The sequence below is a fragment of the Carcharodon carcharias genome, chromosome 5 (assembly GCF_017639515.1).
Source record: "Carcharodon carcharias isolate sCarCar2 chromosome 5, sCarCar2.pri, whole genome shotgun sequence".
Taxonomy (NCBI): domain Eukaryota; kingdom Metazoa; phylum Chordata; class Chondrichthyes; order Lamniformes; family Lamnidae; genus Carcharodon; species Carcharodon carcharias.
Window position 1 is genome coordinate 82,837,304 of NC_054471.1, and position 27,330 is coordinate 82,864,633.

General features: G+C 44.4%; 1 protein-coding gene across 1 annotated transcript in view; it reads left to right on the forward strand.

The window, feature by feature from the left end:
* adgrb3 (adhesion G protein-coupled receptor B3) overlaps positions 1 to 27,330 on the forward strand; it is a 1,012,398-nt gene that overhangs the window by 800,576 nt on the left and 184,492 nt on the right. Inside the window, exon 17 of the mRNA XM_041188763.1 lies at positions 22,445 to 22,571. Within this exon, the coding sequence (XP_041044697.1) occupies positions 22,445 to 22,571 (127 nt within the window). The remainder of the gene's footprint in view (positions 1 to 22,444; positions 22,572 to 27,330) is intronic.

The window sequence follows — 27,330 nt, forward strand, 5'->3', positions numbered from 1 at the left end:
ACCCAATAACTCAGGAAACAAGACCTCTATCTGCTCGAGTAAACTGATGCTTTGAAATGTTCTCCTCCAAAAGAAGTTCCAAGAGCAGTAAATGGCAGTGTGCTACCTTTGTTATGGTATTATTTTTAGGAAGCCAGAATTCAAAATACACATTTGCCCAGAGATTTATATGATAAATCATTGTTTGCAGTGACTGAAGCCACGACAATTTGTAATGATTTTTTAGTACAGTGCCTGCATAGAGGGAGCTGTGAGGACTTGTGACTGATTGGTGTGACTTCAAAAACACGTTTTGTGTAAAGGCATGAAAAATGTGTTAGAAGCATTATCAATAAGAAAAGACAGGCAGCAAAAACCTTGTGAAAAGTGAATGGACAGTTATCCATTGAAAAGATAGAGAATTTCAAAAGAAAGGTGCCATCAATAGATAGTCATAAATGACGACATCTCAAAGTGATATTTGTAAAATATGTATTTGTGTTTCATTAACAATAAAATTCAAAATAAAAATATCTTTGGTCTGGGATAATTGGAAAATACAATTTGCATCAAAAATTAAATAACCTATAGGCGGGATTTTCCAGTCCCAACACCAGCAGGTACTGTTACAGGTGGGACATAAAAATTTGGAGGGCCATTAGAAGTCAACAGCTGTCCAAATTTTTCAGTCCCACCCACAAAGATCCCAACAGTGTTGAGGCCAGAAAATCCCGGCCTATGTGTCTTGCATATGGTTGAACATGTGCTATTAAACAAAATTCAGATTGCTGGATAAAACCAGAATGGTGATTTTAAAATTTTCATCCTTGATTTCAAATTTTTTAAAATATTTTTTTCATGGGATGGTCAGCATTTATTGTCCATCTCTAATTGCCCTTGCAAAGGTGGTGGTGAGCTGCCTTCTTGAACTGCTGCAGTCCATGTGGTGTAGGTACACCCACAGTACTATTAGGAAGGGAATTCCAAGATTTTGACCTAGTGACAGTGAAAAAACAGTGATATATTTCCAACTCAGGATGGTGTGATTTGGAGGGGAACATTTTGTAATGTGTGTAGTTTGTGCAGAGGAAGGATTCACAAAGGGCATTAAGATGAAGTATTAGCTAATAGATTTTTAATGATATTGATTGAGGTGTAAATATGATGCTTGTGTTCCCATGCATCTGCTGCCTTTGTTCCTCTAGATGTTGAGCCTGTGGGTTTGAAAAGTCATTGTTGAAGGAGCCTTGGTGAGTTGCTGCAGTATGTCTTGTACATGGTATACACTGCTGCCACAGTGCATTGATGGTGGAAGGAGTGAATGTTTAAGGTAGTGGATGGGGTGCCAATCAAGTGGGCTGCTTTGTCCAAGATGGTGTCAAGTTTCTTGAGTGTTATTGGAGCTGCACTCATTCAGGCAAGTGGAGAGCATTCCATCACTCCCCTGAATTGTGCTTGTAGATTGTGGACAGGCTTTGGGGAGTCAGGAGGTGAGTTACTCGCTGTAGAATTTCCAGCCTCTGACCTTCTCTTGTAGCCACAGTATTTGTATGGTTGGTTCAGTTCAGTTTTTGGTCAATGGTAACCCTCAGGATGTTGATAGTGAGGGACTCAGTGATAGTAATGCCATTGAACGTCAAGAGGGGATGGTTAGATTCTCTCTTGTTGGAGATGGTCATTGACTGACACTTCTGTGGCGCAAATGTTAGTTGCCACTTGTCAGCCCAAGCCTAAAGATTATCCAGGTCTTGCTGCATACGGACATGGACTTCTTCAGCATCTGCGGAGTCGCGAATGGTGCTGAACATTGTACAATCATTAGCGAGCATCCCCACTTCTGGCCTTATGATGGAGGACACTAACCTCCATGGCCTGGCCCTGCCCCTCCCTGTTTCTGTAACCTCCTCCAGCCTTATAACCCTCCGAGATATCTCTGTTCCTCTAATTCTGACCTCTTACTCATCCTCAATTTTAATTACTCCACCAATAGCAGCCATGCCATTGGCTGCCTTGTCCCAAGCTCTGGAATTACCTCCTTACACCTCTGTATCTTTCTCTCTCCCTCTTTAGGATGGTCCGTTTTTTATTCTTTCATGGGACCTGGGCATCGCTAGTTAGGCCAGCTCCTTAAAACCTACCTCTTGGACCTTGACCAAGGTTTTTTGGATACCTATTTTAATATCTCCTTATGTGACTCAGTGTCATATTTATGCTTAATAATGCTCTTGTGAAGTGTTTTGGGATCTTTTACTATGTTAAAGATGCTACATAAATGCAAATTATTGGATATTTTATTAGCCTAAGTCCTGGTCTGATGGAGTGTCAGTTGGCAACATTCATCCCCACAGCTGGAAAGAAATTGGGCAGCAGTGTCCTTCAATTAACAATGTAACATTCACTGCCCTATCCCACTAACATCTGGGTCTGCAGCAGTTGGGTTGAGGCTTTCCAATAAGAGTCCAAATGCCATCACACAAAACTGACTTCCACAAAGTCCACCTCTCCACAGGTAACACCTCCCCACCCATCCGCCCCTCCCCAACTCCAACTCCCCATTCCCCACTCCAACTCCCCCTTCCCCAACCATGTCATCTCCCTCCATTTAATTCACTTAGGCCTGCTGGTCTCTGCAGTGGATTGTGAAATTGTTGACCCTCCCGATTAGTGAGTTCTCTATCCACAGCATAATACTCAGGCCTGTTGCCTACCCTGTGGAAGTGATCACACCAAAATCAACCCCTTTTATTTTATTTTTAAAAGAAATCTCTTCCAGGTGTTTGTTATATCTAGTTAGCCAGAAGTAAGTGATCACTGTTCTCTTTTTGACCTCTAATTGCTACCTTTTTTTTAGGTACTGAGCAGATTAAGCCAAGCTCCAGGTCATCAGTAGTTAGCACTCAATAATGGGAATGTCTAATAGCATTCAGTTGAGAAAAATAAATCTAAAGATATTTCAAAATGTAATAGAAGGGGATACTGAGAGACATAAGGGGCTTAAAGTGTGTTATGGAGTTGATGCATGGGAAGTCCTCACTGCTGATCGAAGTGTCTGGAGACAAGCTGTCAGGAAGGGCATGGAAAAAGCAGAGGACAAAAGAAGTAACCAGATGGCAGAAAAGGGAGCCCGGAGGAAGGAAAAAACATCAGCTGACCTTGGGCCAAATATATTCATCTGTGCCAGCTACAGAAGGGATTGCCACTCACAAATCGGCCTCCACAGCCACAACAGAATCACAGAATCACAGTGCAGGAGGTCCTTCGGCCCATCGAGTCTGCACCGACACGTGAGAAACACCTGACCTACCCACATAATCCCATTTACCAGCACTTGGTCCACAGCCTTGAATGTTATGACATGCTAAGTGCTCATCCAGGTACTTTTTAAAAGATCTAAGGAAACCTGCCTCCACCACCCTCCCAGGCAGTGCATTCCAGACCGTCACCATCCTCTGGGTAAAAAAGTTTTTCCTCACATCCCCACTAAACCTCCTGCCCCTCACCTTGAACTTATGCCCCCTTGTGACTAACCCTTCAACTAAGGGGAACAGCTGCTCCCTATCCACCCTGTCCATGCCCCTCGTAATCCTGTACACCTCGATCAGGCCGCCCCTCAGTCTTCTTTGCTTCAACGAAAACATCCCAAGTCTATCCAACCTCTCTTCGTAACTTAAATGTTTCATCCCAGGCAACATCCTGGTGAATCTCCTCTGCACCCCTTCCAGTCAATCACATCCTTCCTATAATATGGCGACCAGAACTGCACACAGTACTCCAGCTGTGGCCTCACCAAGGTTCTACACAACTCCAACATGACCTCCCTACTTTTGTAATCTATGCCTCGATTGAGATAGGCAAGTGTCCCATATGCTTTTGTCACCACCCCACTCACATGCCCCTCCGCCTTCAGAGATCTATGGACACATGCCAAGGTCCCTTTGTTGCTCAGAACTTCCTAGTGCCATGCCGTTCATTGAATACTTCCTTGTCAAATTACTCCTTCCAAAGTGTACCACCTCACACTTTTCAGGGTTAAATTCCATCTGCCACTTATCTGCCCATTTGACCACCCCGTCTATATCTTCCTGTAGCCCAAGAATATCTTTCTGTAGCCCAAGAAACCTCAACAGATGATGTTCAATACAGAAGTAAGGTACAGGGCAGAGTCCATTGTCTCCCGAGACAGATGGATGCCATTGAATAGACGCTGGCAAATTAAACATTTTTAGCATACTTCCTGCTAGTCTTGTTGAGGCTCTTTGTTCAAATGTTACTCAGTCTCCTCAATTATCCTCACCAATGTTCTATTCCCAAACTAATTGCTGCCATTATATCCTAGCTGTGAAATTTCAGACCATTTTAATCCCAAGTCTGCATGGAGTTAGCTTATCTCAACCAGAGCAACTGGTATAATACAACTAGCCTCAGCAAGATTGACTTGGGGAGTCGCAGGGGAGGAAAAGTCATTCAGCATTCCTGTTAACATAAACAGAATTACCTGGTAAAACTCAGCAGGTCTGGCAGCATCGGCAGAGAAGAAAAGAGTTGACGTTTTGAGTCCTCATGACCCTTCAACAGAACAGATCACATTGTTATTCACTTATGCCTCCTGGAGAGCATGCATTGCAAAGATATTGCACAAGGACAGGTTTGGGCTTGAATAGGATGGGTAGCCTGTGTGTGCTCATATATGAAGCCATCTAAATGACACAGCCAAGGGTCAGTTGACACCAGTGGCATGTTACCCAGTGATGACCATTGCTTTCAGTAGAGGACGATAGAGACATGGTGAAAGATTTAAAAATAAACTAAAGAATCTACAATCTTTTATATGATTACAAAGTTCCAATATTTAATACAAAAACAGAATTACCTGGAAAAACTCAGCAGGTCTGGCAGCATCGGCGGAGAAGAAAAGAGTTGACGTTTCGAGTCCTCATGACCCTTCGACAGAACTTGAGTTCGAGTCCAGGAAAGAGCTGAAATATAAGCTGGTTTAAGGTGTGTGTGTGGGGGGCGGAGAGATAGAGAGACAGAGAGGTGGAGGGGGTTGGTGTGGTTGTAGCGACAAACAAGCAGTGATAGAAGCAGAATATCAAAAGATGTCAACAACAATAGTACAATAGAACACATAGGTGTTAAAGATAAAGTTGGTGATATTATCTAAACGAATGTGCTAATTAAGAATGGATGGTAGGGCACTCAAGGTATAGCTCTAGTGGGTTTTTTTTTTTTATTTTATCTAATGGAAATAGGTGGGAAAAGGAAAATCTTTATAATTTATTGGGAAAAAAAAAAGAGAAGGGGGAAACAGAAAGGGGGTGAGGATGGGGGAGGGGACTCACGACCTAAAGTTGTTGAATTCAATATTCAGTCCGGAAGGCTGTAAAGTCCCTAGTCGGAAGATGAGGTGTTGTTCCTCCAGTTTGCGTTGGGCTTCACTGGAACAATGCAGCAAGCCAAGGACAGACATGTGGGCAAGAGAGCAGGGTGGAGTGTTAAAATGGCAAGCGACAGGGAGGTTTGGGTCATTCTTGCGGACAGACCGCAGGTGTTCTGCAAAGCCCACCACTGAACATCAAGCCATTGTTTCCAGGACTGTCACTGACCTCATCTCCTCTGGAGATCTCCCTCCCACAGCTTCCAACCTGATAGTTGCCCAACCTCGGACGGCCCGCTTCTATCTCCTACCCAAAATCCACAAACAGAACTGCCCCGGTAGACCGATCGTCTCAGCTTGCTCCTGCCCCACAGAACTCATTTCTCGTTATCTTGACTCCCTTCTCTCTCCCCTTGTCCAGTCCCTTCCCACCTACATCCGTGATTCCTCTGACACCTTACGTCACATCAACAATTTCCAGTTCCCTGGCCCCTACCGCTTCCTCTTCACCATGGACGTCCAATCCCTCTACACCTCCATCCCCCACCAGGATGGTCTGAGGGCCCTTAGCTTCTTCCTCGAACAGAGGCCCGAACAATCCCCATCCACCACTACTCTCCTCCGTCTGGCTGAACTTGTTCTCACGCTGAACAATTTCTCCTTCAACTCCTCTCACTTCCTCCAAATAAAAGGTGTGGCTATGGGTACCCGCATGGGCCCCAGCTATGCCTGTCTCTTTATGGGGTATGTGGAACATTCCTTGTTGCAGTCCTACTCCGGCCCCCTTCCACAACTCTTTCTCCGGTACATCGATGATTATTTCGGTGCTGCTTCATGCTCTCGTCAGGACTTGGAAAAATTTATTAATTTTGCTTCCAATCTCCACCCCTCCATCATTTTCACGTGGTCCATCTCTGACACTTCCCTTCCCTTCCTTGACCTCTCTGTCTCAATCTCTGGTGATAGACTGTCCACCAATATCCATTACAAACCCACCGACACCCACAGCTATCTCGACTACAGCTCCTCACACCCCACTTCCTGTAAGGACTCCATCCCATTCTCTCAGTTCCTTCGCCTCCGTCGCATCTGTTCCGATGATGCTACATTCAAAAACAGTTCCTCTGACATGTCCTCCTTCTTCCTTAACCGAGGTTTTCCACCCACGGTCGTTGACAGGGCCCTCAACCGTGTCCGGCCCATCTCCCGCGCATCCGCCCTCACTCCTTCTCCTCCCTCCCAGAAACATGATAGGGTCCCCCTTGTCCTCACTTATCACCCCACCAGCCTCCGCATTCAAAGGATCATCCTCCGCCATTTCCGCCAACTCCAGCATGATGCCACTACCAAACACATCTTCCCTTCACCCCCCTTATCGGCATTCCGTAGGGATCGCTCCCTCCGGGACACCCTGGTCCACTCCTCCATCACCCCCTACTCCTCAACCCCCTCCTATGGCACAACCCCTTGCCCACGCAAAAGATGCAACACCTGCCCCTTCACTTCCTCTCTCCTCACCGTCCAAGGACCCAAACACTCCTTTCAAGTGAAGCAGCATTTCACTTGCATTTCCCCCAACTTAGTCTACTGCATTCGTTGCTCCCAATGTGGTCTCCTCTACATTGGAGAGACCAAACGTAAACTGGGCGACCGCTTTGCAGAACACCTGCGGTCTGTCCGCAAGAATGACCCAAACCTCCCTGTCGCTTGCCATTTTAACACTCCACCCTGCTCTCTTGCCCACATGTCTGTCCTTGGCTTGCTGCATTGTTCCAGTGAAGCCCAACGCAAACTGGAGGAACAACACCTCATCTTCCGACTAGGGACTTTACAGCCTTCCGGACTGAATATTGAATTCAACAACTTTAGGTCGTGAGTCCCCTCCCCCATCCTCACCCCCTTTCTGTTTCCCCCTTCTCTTTTTTTTTTTTCCCAATAAATTATAAAGATTTTCCTTTTCCCACCTATTTCCATTATATAAAATAAAAAAAAAAAAAAACCCACTAGAGCTATACCTTGAGTGCCCTACCATCCATTCTTAATTAGCACATTCGTTTAGATAATATCACCAACTTTATCTTTAACACCTATGTGTTCTATTGTACTATTGTTGTTGACATCTTTTGATATTCTGCTTCTATCACTGCTTGTTTGTCGCTACAACCACACCAACCCCCTCCACCTCTCTGTCTCTCTATCTCTCCGCCCCCCACACACACACCTTAAACCAGCTTATATTTCAGCTCTTTCCTGGACTCGAACTCAAGTTCTGTCGAAGGGTCATGAGGACTCGAAACGTCAACTCTTTTCTTCTCCGCCGATGCTGCCAGACCTGCTGAGTTTTTCCAGGTAATTCTGTTTTTGTTTTGGATTTCCAGCAACCGCAGTTTTTTTGTTTTTATCTGTGTTTAATTGACTGCCACTGCTCTTCAAGAAATGCCTACCTCCTTGAAGAAGTTCTGTTCCTCTCTGCGACAAGATTTCCGGATTTCTCTGTTGCCTTGTTCACCTTCATTGCTTTCCATTTCTCTCCTAGTGTTTGACAAGGTGTTTACTAAAACCCGCTTTCACAGCCATATCTCCTTTCTCAGTGACTGTCTCCGTCTCCGACTTACCCCACATGGATTTCAACTGAAATTCCACCCCTCATGTTTCGAACCCACCCAGGATTACAGGTATCTCCGGGACATAAAACGTTTCTCGGACTGCTGTTCCCGTCACATTCTGAAATCCACTCTCAGTGCCATGCGCCGCCATATGAACACACTCGACCTCTCCCTCCAGCAGCACCGCCGTACCCTTTTTCAAAGCTGCGCGTGCCCCCAGTTTCATTTTATCCTTCGGCTCATCCGACGCCTCAACAAGAAACTTTTTCTCTTTCTCTCAAGTGCTAAGGAACGCAAGCTCCAACAACTCATCGACACCAACACCCATCTAGGACCCTCCACCCCTGCCTGTCCCTCCGTCCCCACCCCATCTTCCAATCCCAACCCCAGCCGTGTATTCACTATACCCCCTGACCTTCCCCTCTCCGATGCTGAACGTTCAGTGCTCAGCAAAGGACTTAGTTTCATACCCTTACGCCCTCACCTCAATGAATTTCGGGCTCGGCATGATACTGAACTCTTCTTCCGCCGTCTTCGTCTCCGGGCTCACTTCTTTGGGCAGGAGTCCTCTCCCAGTTCAACGGATCCTTTTACCCATCTTCAATATTCTCCCTCCACCTGGACCCCTCCCTCTGGATTCTTACCTTCTCTCGATCTTTTCATTGAGAACTGTCGGCGCGACATTAGTCGTCTCAATTTCTCTGCTCCTCTCACCCATTCTAACCTGTCTCTCTCTGAACTTACTGCACTCCATTCTCTCAGGTCCAACCCTGACATTGTCATCAAACCCGCTGACAAGGGTGGTGCTGTTGTTGTCTGGCGCACTGACCTCTACCACGCGGAGGCTGAGCGTCAACTCGCAGACACTTCCTCCTACCTCTCCCTGGACCATGACCCCACCACTGAACATCAAGCCATTGTTTCCAGGACTGTCACTGACCTCATCTCCTCTGGAGATCTCCCTCCCACAGCTTCCAACCTGATAGTTGCCCAACCTTGGACGGCCCGCTTCTATCTCCTACCCAAAATCCACAAACAGAACTGCCCCGGTAGACCGATCGTCTCAGCTTGCTCCTGCCCCACAGAACTCATTTCTCGTTATCTTGACTCCCTTCTCTCTCCCCTTGTCCAGTCCCTTCCCACCTACATCCGTGATTCCTCTGACACCTTACGTCACATCAACAATTTCCAGTTCCCTGGCCCCTACCGCTTCCTCTTCACCATGGACGTCCAATCCCTCTACACCTCCATCCCCCACCAGGATGGTCTGAGGGCCCTTAGCTTCTTCCTCGAACAGAGGCCCGAACAATCCCCATCCACCACTACTCTCCTCCGTCTGGCTGAACTTGTTCTCACGCTGAACAATTTCTCCTTCAACTCCTCTCACTTCCTCCAAATAAAAGGTGTGGCTATGGGTACCCGCATGGGCCCCAGCTATGCCTGTCTCTTTATGGGGTATGTGGAACATTCCTTGTTGCAGTCCTACTCCGGCCCCCTTCCACAACTCTTTCTCCGGTACATCGATGATTATTTCGGTGCTGCTTCATGCTCTCGTCAGGACTTGGAAAAATTTATTAATTTTGCTTCCAATCTCCACCCCTCCATCATTTTCACGTGGTCCATCTCTGACACTTCCCTTCCCTTCCTTGACCTCTCTGTCTCAATCTCTGGTGATAGACTGTCCACCAATATCCATTACAAACCCACCGACACCCACAGCTATCTCGACTACAGCTCCTCACACCCCACTTCCTGTAAGGACTCCATCCCATTCTCTCAGTTCCTTCGCCTCCGTTGCATCTGTTCCGATGATGCTACATTCAAAAACAGTTCCTCTGACATGTCCTCCTTCTTCCTTAACCGAGGTTTTCCACCCACGGTCGTTGACAGGGCCCTCAACCGTGTCCGGCCCATCTCCCGCGCATCCGCCCTCACTCCTTCTCCTCCCTCCCAGAAACATGATAGGGTCCCCCTTGTCCTCACTTATCACCCCACCAGCCTCCGCATTCAAAGGATCATCCTCCGCCATTTCCGCCAACTCCAGCATGATGCCACTACCAAACACATCTTCCCTTCACCCCCCTTATCGGCATTCCGTAGGGATCGCTCCCTCCGGGACACCCTGGTCCACTCCTCCATCACCCCCTACTCCTCAACCCCCTCCTATGGCACAACCCCTTGCCCACGCAAAAGATGCAACACCTGCCCCTTCACTTCCTCTCTCCTCACCGTCCAAGGACCCAAACACTCCTTTCAAGTGAAGCAGCATTTCACTTGCATTTCCCCCAACTTAGTCTACTGCATTCGTTGCTCCCAATGTGGTCTCCTCTACATTGGAGAGACCAAACGTAAACTGGGCGACCGCTTTGCAGAACACCTGCGGTCTGTCCGCAAGAATGACCCAAACCTCCCTGTCGCTTGCCATTTTAACACTCCACCCTGCTCTCTTGCCCACATGTCTGTCCTTGGCTTGCTGCATTGTTCCAGTGAAGCCCAACGCAAACTGGAGGAACAACACCTCATCTTCCGACTAGGGACTTTACAGCCTTCCGGACTGAATATTGAATTCAACAACTTTAGGTCGTGAGTCCCCTCCCCCATCCTCACCCCCTTTCTGTTTCCCCCTTCTCTTTTTTTTTTTTTTTCCCAATAAATTATAAAGATTTTCCTTTTCCCACCTATTTCCATTATATAAAATAAAAAAAAAAAAACCCACTAGAGCTATACCTTGAGTGCCCTACCATCCATTCTTAATTAGCACATTCGTTTAGATAATATCACCAACTTTATCTTTAACACCTATGTGTTCTATTGTACTATTGTTGTTGACATCTTTTGATATTCTGCTTCTATCACTGCTTGTTTGTCGCTACAACCACACCAACCCCCTCCACCTCTCTGTCTCTCTATCTCTCCGCCCCCCACACACACACCTTAAACCAGCTTATATTTCAGCTCTTTCCTGGACTCGAACTCAAGTTCTGTCGAAGGGTCATGAGGACTCGAAACGTCAACTCTTTTCTTCTCCGCCGATGCTGCCAGACCTGCTGAGTTTTTCCAGGTAATTCTGTTTTTGTTTTGGATTTCCAGCATCCGCAGTTTTTTTGTTTTTATCCAATATTTAATACCCTGAAAGGAGATGGGCATTATTTAGTTAGTCTCAAAATACCTGGGTATTTATTCTTAGCTAACTTGTCTATTCTTCAAAATACATAAACATGACTATGGTATCCAAAAGCAGCAAGACTAATTTATTTTACAACTTCTCTGCCAGACAACTCAACATGGCAGGAGGTGTGTGAAAATCCAATCACCCAAATGGATAGTTTAAATATAATTATCCAATTGAATATTGTGAACCAATTATCCTGTTGTCCAATTTAAGAATGTTTTTCAGTTATAAAAGAAGCCAATATACCCAATCTCAATAATGACATGTTTGTAGATCAATTTAACCAACTTGCCTTGTCATCACAGTGCGCAAATGCAATTGCTCATAAACCCAATATGATCTACACCAGTAACTAAGTGCCCTATTGGGTATAAAAATACTTCCGCCTTTTATATTTGTAATCAATGTTTGTGCGGGGAAGTCAGTAGATTGGCCCGTTTTGTAATCAATTAAGAATGTTGTCAATACCCAGTCACATTCATTCTCAGTTCTCCTGGACATGATTCTGATAGTCTACAATAATTTAGGATAAATCCAATGTGCATACATTTTGCACCTAACAAGCACCCATAGAATTTTGAAGCACCAGATCTGTTATCTCTCAATCAAATATATGTAAAGTATTACCATAGATATTCTAGAGGTACCACTGGCTATACAAGAGGTTCAAATGGCAAGATTTCAGCAGTCCAACCAAGTCAGACACCAAGGGAAGAATTTTTAGCTCATCAGGTGGGCATGTGCCTGACCCGACCGAGCATAAAATGACATGCAAACATCCCGATGTCGTCACACACTTGCTCGATATTTCAGTCGGCGGGCACGTGCTCGAAGTCGGCAGTGTGCCGGCTGACAATGAAAAGGTCCATTAAGGCCATTAAAAAGGTAATTGAAAGAAATTTTTCACTGGCAAAAAGGCCAAGCGGCCTTTGCATTTTTTAGGAAACCTCATCCACTGGCAGGATGAGAATTTCCACCAGCAAATAAAAATAAAATTAAAATTTTAAAATTTAATTAATAGCATGTCCCTGCTAATGTGAGCGTCACATGAGGGGACATGTTTTATAACGTTTTAGAAATCTTTATATTTTATTTTGAAAATTGTTCATCTCCCTGAGGTAGCTCTGTGCCTCAGGGAGCTTTCCAATACGCACCTGTGCACATGCGCAAAATTCGTGTTCGCCCTCTTCCCCTTCCCCCACCACACAGGCAGCGCTGAGTGCTGTCCTTTCAAAGTTAGATATTCATGATGCAGCGACCAAGAGACAGAAATGATTTCCACCGCAATTTGCTCCTCTTCCACCCCTTTTAAAATTTCTAGGCCATTCTGGAATGCCATTTTCAGAACGATCTGCTGGCTCTGCGGTGGATTGTGAAATTGTTGACCCTCCCAGTTAGCCAGTGTTCTATCCACAGCATGAGGTGATTTGACATGATATGGGTGTTGTGATGAAACCCACGGTTTGAAGGACAAGTGAGGAAGCCTGTGCAAGGTCTTGACTGTTCAGATGGGTTGTCAAATGTTCTTGTGAGTGCACCGACTTTGGTTTCAAAGCCTGTATTTTTTGAAACAGTCCCGAACTGAAAGATGAACAAAGACTTCGGGTTTCTGGGAAACGGGGTTGTGACTCTGGGTTTCTAGCTGTTATACATCAGGGGCAGAATTTTATGGCCCCATTTCAGTGGGGACAGGGCCGTAAAATGTGACAAGCCATTATAAATCCCATTGACTTCAGTGGGAATGTAAAATCCCGCTGTCGTAAAATTCTGTCCGAGGTTTCTGTGAAATCAGACTGTGACTTCAGGTTGCTATGGAACCTGAAGCTGATTGAAACTGAAAGGAAAACAAAGAGCCCTCAGTTATTTTGAAGGGACCAATTAACTAGAGCTGGCTATTTTGATGACGACCATGCCCATGGAATTCAGGTTAGTTGAGAGCAGCCTCTGGAGGAGAATTGGGTGGTTAAAGCTTGTGTGGAGAAAGAAACTCCACCTGAGAAAGACAGAGTTTTGAGGACTTTGTGGCTGAATGTGGTGCCATATGTGCTAGGGGGACTGACAGTAAATCCAAGAGATCTATCTCTGTTGTATCAGCTAATTAAAGTGAAATTTACAGCTTATATTGAATACAATTTGCTTGTTAATTCATCTTTAATTTATGTTGATTTTGGTTTGATTGTTAAAGTAAAAGTTACTAGAAGTGAAATCGTGTCCATTGATTTTCTCCATTGGGTTCATTTGCTAAGTTCAATTCATTTAGTTTATTGGTCTCCATGGAGATCATAACAGTGTTCATTTTAACATCTAGCAAAAGAAAATGCTTGTAATCTTAATGGAAGACATTTCTATTACTGTTGGACAATCTCATCCGTTCCATTGCATCTTATGTTTTAACAGCCATGGAAATGAAAATATCTCTACATTGAAGGAATTAGTTTGTTGCCTGATCAGTTATTTACCTATTTGTGTATTGAATTTGACAACTATTAAAACCTTCACCATTTCAAACAGGTTTTTTTACTTTATTCATTCACAGGATGTGGGCAGCGATGGCTGGGCCAGTATTTATTGCCCATCCCTAAATGCCCTTGAGAAGGTGATGGTGAGCCGCCTTCTTGAACTGTTACAGTCCACGTGGTGTGGGTACAACCACAGTGCTGTTAGGGAGGGCGTTCCAGGATATTGACCCAGTGACCGTGAAGGAACAATTATATATTTCCAAGTCAGGATGGTGTATGTGACTTGGAGGAGTACTTGTAGGTGGTGGTGTTCCCATGCATCTGCTTCCCTTGTCCTCCTAGGTGGTAGAGGTCACGAGAGTTCAAAGGTGCTGTCAAAGAAACCTTGGTGAGTTGCTGCAGTGCATCTTGGAGCTGGTGTACATTGCTGCCACTCTGTGTTGATGATGGAGGTAATTAAAGTTTAAGGTGGAAGATGGGGTGCCACTCAAGCGTGCTGCTTTGTCATGGATGCTGTCAAGCTTCTTGAGTGTTGTTGGAGTTGCACTCATCCAGGCAGGTAGAGAGTATTCCATCACATTCCTGATTTGTTCCTTGTAGATGGTGGATAGCCTTTGGGGAGTCAGGAGGTGAGGTACTCCCTGCAGGATTCCCAGCTTCTGACCTCTTATAGCCACAATATTTATATGGCTGGTCCAGTTCAGTTTCTGGTCAATGGTATCCCCCAGGATGTTGATAGAGGGGGCTCCAATGATGGTAATGGCATTGAATGATATGGGGAGATGGTTAAACTCACTGTTGTTGGAGATGGTCACTGCCCAGCACTTGTGTGGTATGAATGTTACTTGCAACTTATTAGTCCAAGCCTGAATATTGTCCAGTTCTTGCTGCATTTGCTGTATCTGAGGAGTTGTGAATGGTGCTGAACATTGTGCAATCATCATTGGACATCCTCACCTCTGACTTATGATGGAGGGAAGGTTATTGATGAAGCAGCTGAAGTTGGTTGGGCCTAGGACACTACCCTGAGGAACTCTTCTAGGACTGGGACAATTGACCTCAAACAACAACAACCATCTTCCTTTGTGCTAGGTATGACTCAAACCAGTGGAGAGTTCCCCCATTGACTCCAGTTTTGCTAGGGCTCCTTGATGCCACACTCAATCAAATATGGCCTTGATGTCAAGACCAGTCACTCCAAACTCATCTTACCTTAACAGCACAAATAGGATTTCAGGGGGATAGGCTATACTTTTAGTAAGAAAAAAATAGGAAGAAAAAAAACAAGTGTTGAATGTGTTTAATATGAATTTTAACCAGCAAATGTTCCAGTACAATCTTAGTGCTTTGATTGAGGCATTTTTTGATGCTCTTTGGAGACTGAAAAATCACCTATAGCATCTGATATTCATTAGTGATTTGAAATAAGCGGCTGTCAGAGCTTGTTGGTTCATTTCTTCTATTTTGTGTAGAATTGCACTGAGGTATTCAACGTTTGGCCCTGACATTCTCAATAGCAAGTTGTATCTAAAACCTAGTAATCAATTCAATAAAAATTTGGCTTCTAAACCCCCTATCTCTGTAAGCACCTTCTGCTCCACAACCTTACAAGATCTTTGCACACCTTCACTTCTGGCCTCTTGTCTTTCATGATTTTTATCACTTCTTCAACTGCCAAGGCCCTAAGCTCTGCAATTCGCACCCTAAATCCACCCGTATCTCTACCCCTCTCTCCTCCTTTAAGACACCTCCTCAATCAGACCTCTTTGACCAAGGTCTTAGTTATCAGCCCTTTCTGCTTCTGTGACTCGGTGTCAACTTTTTTTGGACAGTGCACTTGTCTTGATACATTTTACTAGATAACTGCAAGTTAGTGTTGTTAGTGAATGCTTGTTGCTGTCCCCATCTTGGCCAGAAGAAAAAAAGCAGAATTTTTCTCATATCACCTCCTATTGTTATTGTCAAATTACATAATATCTGCAATTATGGTATATTTTCCACCAATTGACTGCTTTTCATTGCTTGAAAGCCTTAGCTTTTGTGTTGAAATTTGTGTCTTAGGATTTCTTGTACATACCATTAAACAAATGACTAATTTTTTTGGCATTAATTTGACTGCTCCTCCCTGAATAATTTACTGGATCTGTTCATATCTTTTGTGCGATTAAGTTCAGCTTGAACAGTTTGTAGAAGGAAATGCAATTTGTTTAATTGTGTCCTTGGACCAAAACCTGTGGTGGGTTGAAGAGGCACCATCTGTAAAAATAGCTTCCTCTATCTGCCACTAATTGCGTTTGGGGGCCATAGTCTTCAGTGACTATCAATAGAACAGAGTACTTGTCACAAAGTTCCAATTGCTAATACACATTCGTAGACAAACCAAACTTGGTGCATAAGTGAAAAGTTTTGCTATGATTTCAAAACAAAATGAGAGTTGAAGAAAAGTAAACAAAAAGCCTATGGTTCTGTGGGCTATAAGAAATCGTATAAGCTGGATAAATTACATATTGCTTATAGGCTAGGTAAATTACATAGTATTTATAAGCTGGATAAATTATGTATTATTTGAGCGTGGTATAGATTGAGTGATTCAGTGCTGGACGTGCTGTGTTATGGATGAGATACTAAACCATCTGCCCTCAGATGAATGTAAGTGATCCCATGGCACTGTATTAAGGAGAGTAGAGGAGACATCTTTGTGTGGTGGCTGGCATTTATCCCTTAACTTAGCAGCACCAAAACAGATACCTCTTAGTCCCCAAACCCCAAACAGCCGGCTCCTACCATCTTCCCAAAATCTATAAACAAAACTGCCCTGGTCAGCCCATTGTTTCAGCCTGTTCCTGTTCCACTTAACTTATACCATCCTATCGCAACTCACTTTTTTCTTCCCCGTCCGGTCTTCCTACCTACATTTGTGACTCTTCAGGTGCTCTACCTCACTTCAACAGTTTCCATTTTCCTGGCCCTAACCGCTTCCTCATCACTATGGATGTCTAATGACTCTACATCCCCGTCCCCCACCAGGATGGTCTGAGAGCTCTTAGCTTCTTCCTTGAACAGAGGCCCAACCAGTCCTTACCCACTACCACCCTCCACCTCTCGCCAGAACTTGCTCTCAATTTAAACAACTTCGCCTTCAACTCCACTCAATTCCCCTGACTAAAAGTTGTTCCTATGGATACACATATGGGTCCTAGCTATGTCTGTTTTTGTGAAATATATGGAAACTTTTTGTTTCGGTTCTACTCAGGCTCCTCCCTCAAGTCTTCTTCAGGTACATTAGTGACTGTTTCGGTGCCATTTCCTGTTCTCACCACGGACTGGAAAATTTCTTTGCCTTTGCTTACAATTTCCGTCCTTCTCTCACCTTCACCTGGTCTGCCTTTGACTCTTCCTTTCCCTTCCTTCACTTCTCTGTCTCCATTTTTGGGGATAGGCCATCAACTAACACTCACTTTAAGCCCACAGACTCCCACAGCTACCTTGACTATCCTTCCAAACACCCAACTTCTGCAAGGACTCTATTCCATTCTCCCCGCCTCTCAATCTCTATACATCTGTTCAGACGATGTAACCTTCCATACTAGCATGTCCAAAAGTCTTCTTTTTTCCTCAACTGAGGTGCCCTCACCCACCCTCCTTGTGTGGTTGACAAGGCTTCCACAGTGTCCAATCTATTTGACGCACTTCTGACGCCTTCTCACCTCTTCCCCTCCCTCTCAGAACCATGATAGGGTTCACCTTATCCTCACCTTCCATCTCACCTGCCTACACATTCAACAGACCATCCTTCATCATTTATGCCACCTCTAGCATGTTGCTGCCACCAACCACATCTTCCTCTGACCTCTCCTTTCGGAATTCCAAAGGGACTGCTCCCTCCGCAACACTTTGTCCACTCCTGTCACCCCTAACACCTCTTCCCTTTCCTACAGCACCTTTCTGTGGAAGCGTAGGAGATGCAGCACCTGTCCTTTCACCTTCTCTGTTCTCACCATCCAAGGCCCCAAACATTCCTTCCAGGGGAAACAAAGATTTACTTGTATGTCTTTCAGTTTAGTATACTGTATTTGCTGTTCACGATGTTGTCTCCTCTACATTGGAGAGATCAAACGTAGACTGTGTGACCGCTTTGTGGAACACCTCTGTTCAGTCCAAAGCATGATCCTGACCTTCCTGTTGCTTGTCATTTTAATTTTACACCTTGCTACCACTCTGACCTTTCTGTCCTTGGCCTGCTACGGTGTTCCAATGAAGCTCAACCCAAGCTCGAGGAAAAGCATCTTATCTTTCGTCTCAGCACTCTACAGTCTCTGGACTCAACATTGAGTTCAACAGTTTTAGATCATAACCTCTGCCTCCATTTTGTTTCCTTTTTTTGCTAGTTTGGTTTTTCTTGTTTCTTTCTTTAGCCCTTCACTTTGCGTTCAGTAGGCCGCTATCCAGCCATTCACGCCTCATCTGAACATATCTTTTGTTTCTTTGCTCTATTCATTACCATGGAACCTTTTGATATTTAATCTCTCCTGCCCTCCATCCTATTACAGGCCTTCCTTTTTGTTCTTCCACTGCCCCCCATCCTCCACCATGCCCTTTCACTTGCTCAAAACCAATTATATTTCTATCTTTACTTGGTTCTGATGAAGGGTGATCATCAACCTGAAATGTTAACTCTGTTTCTCTCTCCACAGCTGCTGCCTGACCTGCTGAGTATTTCCAGCATTTTTTGTTTTTATTTCAAATTTCCAGCATCTGTAGTATTTTGCTTTTGTAAAACACACCTTGTTTATCTCATTGCTGTTTGTGGGAGCTTGCTGTGTGCAAATTGGCTGCCACATTTCCAACATTACAACAGTAAGTACACTTCAAAAGTCCTTTTGGATACCCTTAGGATATGAAAGGTACTACATAAATGCAAGTCCTCTCTTTAGTTAAGACTGATGCAAAATAGTCTTGATGTGATCTAGCTAAAGAATCACCCAAAGAATCTAAGCCAGAAGATGTCAAATCACCTGCAGGAGATCATCAAATGTCACTGGATCTTTCATCCATTAGAGTGTAACTACATGTTAATGTGAAGCCAAGTCTAAAAAGAACCACATGGGAGTTTTTTGCAATTTAAAATGCTGACAGGAAACTATTGGGAGGCTCAGGCTCAACATCAAATTAGTCAGCACTCAGATGTGGCAACAAGGTAGCATGAGTGAAGCTTAATTCTTCCTTGGCAGAACCTCTGATACAATGAGAGTCAGTGACTTCAGACCACGGATTACATTACTGATCTGAGACTGCAATACTGATGTGGAACAAGTTTTTTTTGAGTACATAGTTATTAATTCAACAAGCCTTCCCTCACTGCAGCACAGTCACTTCTTCAACCATTTTCCCAAAAACGACCAGTGTGCCTCTCAACTGATGTCAGTATTCATATAGTATCCATCCTTTCCACCCCTTCACACCACCATGATAACAGCCAGGAAGACATTTCAAACAGAAGTACACATATGAATGGAAGCCTTTAGATACAGGGCGAGATTTTCCGGCCCGCCCACTGCCAGAATCGTCTGGTCCCGCTGAAAGTCAATGACTTTTGGCCAGCCTGCCACATCCACCCCCCCAGCCCCCCCCGGGTGGGTCCTGCCATAGCGGGCCAGAAAATCCAGGCCAAAAGCTTCTTACAAAGAATTAACAGCACAGAAACAAGCCATTCTGCCCAACGGGTCTCTGCTGATATTTATGCTCCACATGAGCCTCCTCCCATTATACTTCATCTCACCCTGTCAACATATACTTGCATTCCTTTCCCCCTCATGTACCTATACTTGCCTTCCCCTCCAATACATCTTAATTGTGCTGGCACTGGCAACTTGGGACAGCCATCTGGTGACTGGTTACCATGACTCACATGGAAAACAGTTAAGATTTCAAGTATGAACTGACATAGTGATTACGGGCTATCAGGGATGCACTGCAGTTATTTACATTTTCTATCCTTGACATATGTTTTAGACTATTAATAGTTTTACATGGTGGCACATTTTGTATTAAAAGGCAAGACCAGAAATCATAGTATACATGGGAGAAATCATAGTATACATGGGAGTATTTCAGGTTGAGAGGTTGTGTATTCTCAACCAGAATGTAAAAAAGTCATCCACATTCCCGTAATTTACAGGAAGTGTCCACATATAGTAATGTTAGTAATTTACAAGGGTCGTCTGCAGTATAGTAATATTCGTAATTTACAAAGACTGTCCACATTCTTGTAATCTTGGTAATTTACAAAGTGCATTCACATTACCGTAGTGTTGGTAATTTGTAAGAGGCATTCACATCACCGTAATGTTGGTAAGGTAGAAGGTGCATTCACATTACCGTAGTGTTGGTAATTTACAAGGGGTATTAACATTACCATAGTGTTGATAATTTACAAGGGGCATTCACATTACTGTAGTATTTGTAATTTAAAGGGGCATTCACGTTACTGAAGAAGTGTCATATTTGGCTCGAAACATTAGCTCTGGCCCAAATCTTCCCATCTCCATGTCATCGGAGATGGAATGTAAGATGGAGATGTGCATCAGGACCTTATGGAAGTCCTGATGCACAGACATACGTTGAAATTGCCTGGGAAGTTTAAACTTCTGATGGGCTGATTTCTGCTGCCCGGGACCCTCAGTGACAATTTCTGACCCTGACGTCAGGACAGATATGTGGGACATACCTGCATACTTACCCTGAAAATGTTACACAGTTTAACACCTGGTCCAAGTTCTGTGTAAGAAAACCAAACAACACAACTGCCCCACCCCTCTGAGCTGACCCGACTAACACCCTCCAACCGCCTGACTACACTCTTGAGCATCCAACTACCCCTCAACCACCCAACTAACCCCCAACCACCAGACTACACCCCCGACCACCCGACAACACCCCAAGCCACCCCAAACCACCCAACAATTGCCCCGACTGCCCAATTAACATGCCCGACCAGACCTGACTACCCCCGATCACCTGACTACCCTCCCAGCCACCTGACTAAAGCCCCAACTCATCAACGACCCCACCAACCAAATCTGAGTACCCACTGACCACCTGAATACCTACTCACTTGCTTATTATTTCACCCACCTCACCTCACCACCCTACCCCCTTACCTATTCATTCACTCAACTACCCATTCACGCACTCACTCACCCATTCACTAACTCATTCGTTTAGTGAAAGACTTGGGCCTTTAAAAACTTACCTGAATGTGGCAGCTAATGTCATGAAAGGGGGCGTGTCCACTGCCACATGATGAGATCAACCAGGGAAACCCAGTGGCTTCCCAGCAGGGTTCTTTGGGGGGGGGGAGGACAGAGGTTTGGAGGCTCCTTTTTGGGAACTGAATGGCCCAAAGAGGTGCTCCTTGATGGAACGGCACCCCCCGTGGCAAGGACCTGCCCTCAGCGATCCTCTGGGTGATCATTCGGGCCTGCCTGTCTGGTTGCAATGTCAGTAAAGGCCAGCAGTAGTGGGGGCGCTGTGGAGCTGTTGATTGGGCTGGCAGCTCTTGGCACGGTGAGGGGGGTGCAGAGGGTGTGGGCTGCTGTGCTTATTAGGATGACAGCCCCAACAGCCACAAAACTGACCTTCGTGGGTACTGCTGCTGGGCTTCAGCCTCTGTGCTGCCATTCAGGCCAATGTTTCAGGCAGATGACCTTTCATCAGAACTGGAGAAGTCAGAAATGTAATAGCGAAGACAGTGAAGAAGAGAACAAAAGAGAAGATCTGTGATAGGAAGTCAGGAAGATTAAATGGCAAAAGGGATGGTAGTGCAGGGCTGAATGGAGTGGTAATGGGGCAAGTAAAGAAACATTACTGTACAAAAAAATTGCTGTAATGGTTAATTGGGAGCCACATTACCGTAATGCACCATGAGTTACTGTAATGTGACTGCAGGTACTGTAGCTGTCTCAGAAACTCCCCTCTCTATTTCCCAACCTCTCCACCTTCTTTTTGGGAGTTAGTACTGAGTGCCCCTTCCCCCTCAGATCCTGGAAAATAATTCAGCATTGCTTCCTTGTTTACTGGAGAACTTTACAAGGCAATGTAAAAAAGCAAAAAAAAATCTTAAAAATATAAAGAATAATAATTTAGCTGGCTTTTTATTCTGCAATTGCCTTCAAGTCGTTCTGTGTGGAATGTATTTGGAATGTAAAATATATTATTTCTTTGCAATGATGCTTGCTGCTGTGTGTGTGGTTTGCACCATTTGTGAGAGCTGCCCGGGTTAGGGTGGGGATGGACTGAGCGGCTGAGGCAAAGCAGCCGCTTTAAAAGATCGTGCTTGAAAGCAAAGCACCTGAATCTTCTAAAAGCGACACTCGGCCTCCATCTCTCTGTGTCTCTCTCTTCCCTCCTCACACTCTCTCCCTGACGATGCACCTTGTTGGTTTGTGTGTTTAGTTTGCGAAAGAATCCCTCCCTTTCCCTCCACCCTGCTCCTCCTCCCCGCCTGCAGCAAAAGATTTCCCCCTCTTGCAACTCGCTGATGCTATCCGTTTCCACGGTGCACACACACACTCTCCCTGAGGGAAAGCTCCTAGAGTGAGACTCCAGGCTGGAGGTAGCAGCAAATAGTCCATTAACATGACTGCACGTCGGCTTTTCAATCAAGCAGCACGGGTATTGCTTTGTAAACAGTAATGAACAATGTATCTTGTTTGTATCCAGTGGAGATGTTACAATGATTTCTGCCCTTTCTCTCTCTCTCTGTGGGTGAAATGTTACTGTGCGCTTGACTCCCCTCCCTTCTCTGTCTCTCTCTGACTGTCCGTCAAATCTAATGTATTCCTTCTTCCAGGAACGAGTCGACCGGCGCCTGGTCCACTCTGGGATGTAAAACTGTGCTTACCGATGCATCCCATACCAAATGCCTGTGTGATCGTCTGTCGACATTCGCCATTTTGGCTCATCAACCCACAGAAATAGTAAGTAACCGGGGGGAAAAAAATCATCATTAATAAATCCCATTTTCTTTGAAACTGTGGCAGAGATTATGAATTTTTCACCTTCTGTTTCTCTCTAAAGCGGCTGTGTAAAGATGAGCCTTGCTGCATCCATATCCTCTTGTCATGTTGGGGGGAGGGGGTGTTAATAAATAATTGAATATTGTTTTACACTGAACAAGAATAATCTGGGGAGAAGGGAGAGGAACTAGTCAACACTTTATGGAAATGAAACCTAAATGGGATTAACTGCTCCTGCTTCCTTGATGAGAATGTGCCATTTCAAAATGACAATAGAGTAATAAATGTGCTACTGAGAATGGTAACATTTATTGTTGTTGGGGAGTATTGGTATGTATTCGGTTTGAGATCAAACTGCGATATTTTAAATGCCTTTGGAAAGTAAACGAGAAATTCCGCCACATTGTAATGGAGACATTGTATTTGGAAAGGTGCATGTGTGTGTTGGGGTACCGTTACTCGTACTGAACCCCCGCCCCTCCTCCCAGTGAATAGATAATTCACGCCCTGTTTTTTAAAAAAGAGAAACTAGTTCGTTTTACGTGTCCGGGAATAAAGACTGGTTGGCCAGCGAGACCTTGCACCTGATTGATCACCCGTCCAAAAGGCAAGGCACAAGCTCCCAAAAATTAAGTCGAGGTTTGTGGGAGCTGCCTGAGAGAGTAAATCTGCTGGGAGCACCTGTCCCCATACTCTCCTGGGTGGTGTCTAAAGGAGGTGGGTGTACTGGTCCCATCAGATCTGGTGTGCGTTATATGTGTGTGAGAGGCACTGATAAATGTTACACTGTTCACTTTCAGACTAGCAGAGACGAACTGTCCCAAAGGTGCCCAGTTGCAAGGCGAATTTGACATTTGTTGTGGCGTGCTATTTGGTGCTGCCACAATGCCATAACTGTGCTGTAAAACACTGATGGATTTGCACTGGTGTGAATCTTGGCGCCTTTAAGAGTATTGGTTGGGAGTGAATGGTTAGGGGAGGATAACTAACTTTAAAAAAAAATGATCTCTGGCTGTCAATCACACTGTCCTTTGCTTTCTGAAGATTCAGAAGAGTCAACTATCTCGTTTTGTCTTTGTCACTAAAATAGAACCTCAGTGGCAGTAATTGGGCCCGACCTCAGTATCCAGGAGCGGGACACTGCCTGCTCCACATCAAGAGTGATGGTAGTGCCAATGACACCTCCCACTGCCATCTCAGTGCTACAACGGTTGGTGGAATATGCATTGACCTAACTATACAAACTGTGATTTAAGGAGTCAGTATCAGCTTTGGTTTGGTTGATACTGGAGTGTTTGAATATATTGATAAATATTATGAATATACTTTGGTAATAAGGCCCAAGCGAAATGCTGCAAATAATTGATGATTGGGGTGAGACCAGTTGGGTACAGCATCAATCACCTGTATTAGTACTGCGAGTTGCAAATGGCCTTGCTTTCCACAGAATGGAAGGACAATGTTGTATCACTTTGGAATTCAAATACTTTTAATCTGGTGACACAACCTCAGTCTCTTGCCCATCGGTGGAATGCGGTGGCCCTTTCTAAGGAATTAAAGTAGACTATAAAATAGAGTCAAGGGAGGACAAAGGAATTATATTTGCATCCGAGTTGCAGGGATCCTTTCCTAATAACTATCTGGCTTCAATGAATTCCTATCTGTTTTGAACTGTTGGAAATGTCCCATTTTGTACCCATTGTATTTAACTGGGAATACCACTTGGAGATAAGTAATGGATTGCCTGTTTATAATATTGATGGGGAGCAATATTGACATTTACCATTTGCTGCTCCTCCCTATCAATTGACTCCTGAGCCATTGCCTTCAGTTCCTCACTATTTCTTCCATGACACTAGCACCTCCCCATCTGAGCTGCTGCAAATACCACTTCCCCATTTTGGCAACATTTCACTTTTCACAAAAAGCTGGAAAATATGAAGTTTACCATTTGAATTTCTATACTCCTTTACATTCCTAAATTAAAGGTATGAAGGTTATTGCATGCACATCACTGTACAGTAACACTCCTGTCAGTTTACATTACTTTACTCACCAGATAGTTTTGATGTGTTGATAATGTTACGGACAGGGATGAGAGAAACCTGAAACTCCTGTTCCCTTCCCTCACTGTCCATAATCAGTACGTTTTCTTTTTTTCCAAAAAGGAAGATAAGGGTGTTTCTTAAGCCCTGAATGTAAAGTCAATTTGAATAACCAGCAGCAAGCTGTTTATGAGTTTAAATAGAGTTATTTATGCATTCACTCCAAAAATCTTACACGACATCACTCACTCACCACTCACACACACACAAGGAAAATGCAGCTAAATGTACTTTTACAAATTACAAACAAAGGAATAGTTTAAGTCATGTGACAGGCTTGTATCAATGCAGGTCTGGTGAAACGGAGGTTCTTTTTCACTGGTGAAGTGTAGCTAGGTGAGTACAAAAACCAAAGTTGTAAATCAAGGTCATTGCAGGATTCCCTCAAAGAGTTGTGAAGTTGTTTGTAGACTTATTACTAGAAGGTCGGTTTTCTGCACTGGTGGACTTAAAAGGGAACAGGCTTGGAGACCTTTCCATGTTGTAGTCTTCAGTTTTAAGGCATAGATGTTTCTGCCTTTGCTGCTGTTGTTTTGACTGTATTGTTTGCAGACTGACGGGTTTCTTTCTGTTATTTGTGGTAATAAGATTTGTGGTCAGTTTTGGTCATGTGACCACATGATCAATACTTTTGTTGTCCATCCAGAATGATTTGAAGTTGGAAGCCATTGATACACAATGGGGGCTGGATGGTGGACATTCACACCTACTTCTAATGAACTGGTTTCTCTACAGCTCTCATTTTGATAAGTTTTGCGCTCGGAGACAGTAGACCTGGGAGACCACAGATTCTTGATTTATGGAAGTCCACAAACAACAGGAGGTGTTAATTCCATAAGTAGTTTTGTCATGATATGTACATTCAAAGGGGGCAGTCCACCCAAGATCATTCAATTAGGACCTTTCAAGAGACTTGAGGTGATTCTGAGTCTCTGCAGAAATTAAAAAAGTCATCTGACCCTCAGCAGCTATCTTAGCAGTTTTTTAATGTACATCTTTTAAAAGAAAAGGCAGATCTAGAAAATGCTGTACTGAATACAGTCCATGTTTAAAGTTATGAATATGACATGTCTTTACTGAGCATGACAACAGAATAAAATGCCAGGCACTCCTGTTGTTCTTTCGTGTTTGTGCTCTTGTTAGATATTCTTAAAAGAAGAAAAACACCGCAGTCAGTAGAAAATATCTATATACAAGTCTAGACACCTATGCCAATAAAATTGTGACTACTGGAAGAAAAGTCACTTGTTTTCCCTTATCCCTGCAGAAGATACAACCATGAGTAATGCAATAAAGTAGCATTTGGCAGCTTGGTCTACTTAAGTCGCACTCTCAGACAGAAGGCTTTAGATTCAAGCCCCGCTCCAGGACTTCAGCACATAATTCAGGCTAGGCGTGACCTGTGATGCTATAACCACATTAAGCCCCTGAACCCTGAAAAGCCCAGACAGACATCTCTGGTCTCATTTGCCCTAACGTGTCATATTTGCTAGTTTGTTGTTTGAGTTTTGTGGGCCTCGAAGTTTGTAAAGATGTGTTTGTAATAATGTTGCCTCACTGGTGCTCAAAACCTATTTAGGAGCACCGAGACCTGTTGCAATGAGCAGCTTGAGGTGTATGCTAATTAGTGGAGACTTTCATTTAAATAGCACCTCATAGTTTGTGGTAGAGGCAGAAACCCTCAACTCATTTGAAAGGTGTCTGGATGTGCACCTCAAGTGCTGTAACCTGCAAAGCTGCAGACCAAATGCTGGAAAGTGGGATTATGCTGGGGGTTGGGGGGGCTTGATTTTCGGCTGGCACAGGCACGATGGGCCAAGTGGCCTCTTTCTGTGCTGTAAACTTGCTATGATTCTGAAAGCTTGGATACCTTGATCTAGATTGGCATTGCGTTGTTGTGAGGGAGTGCTGCACTGCCGAAGATGCTGTACTTCAGGTGCAACATTAACAATAATAACTTGTATTTGTAAAGCACCCTTAACTTTTTTTATTCACTCAAGGGGTGTAGGCTTCACTGGCTGGGCCAGCATTTATTGCCCATCCCTAATTGCCCTTGAGAAGGTGGTGGTGCGCTGCTTTCTTGAACTGCTGCAGTCCATGTGGTGTAGGTACACCCACAGTGCTGTTAGGGAGGGAGTTCCAGGATTTTGACTCAGCGACAGTGAAGGAACAGCAATATATTTCCAAGTCAGGATGGCAAGTGACTTGATGGGGTACCTGCAGGTGTTCCCAATGTAATATTGTAAAACATCCCAAGCTGCTTCACAGGAGCATTATCAAACAAAGCCTCACACTGAACCATACAATGAGACACTAGGCAGGTGACCAAAAGCTTGGTCTGAGAGCTAAGTTTTAAGGAGTATCTGAAAGGAAGTGGGGAAAGGCAGAGAGAACTAGAGAGGAAATTCTAGAGACTGGAGCCCAGGGAGTGTGTACAAGGCCAGAACTGGAGGAGCATAACTCAGAGGGTTGTTTTTTTTATTAATTCATAGGATGTGGGCATCCCTGGTAGGCCATCATTTATTGCCTATCCCTAATTGCCCTTGAGAAGGTGGTGAGCTGCCTTCTTGAACCGTTTCACTCCCTATGGTATTAATACACCCACAGCGCTGTTA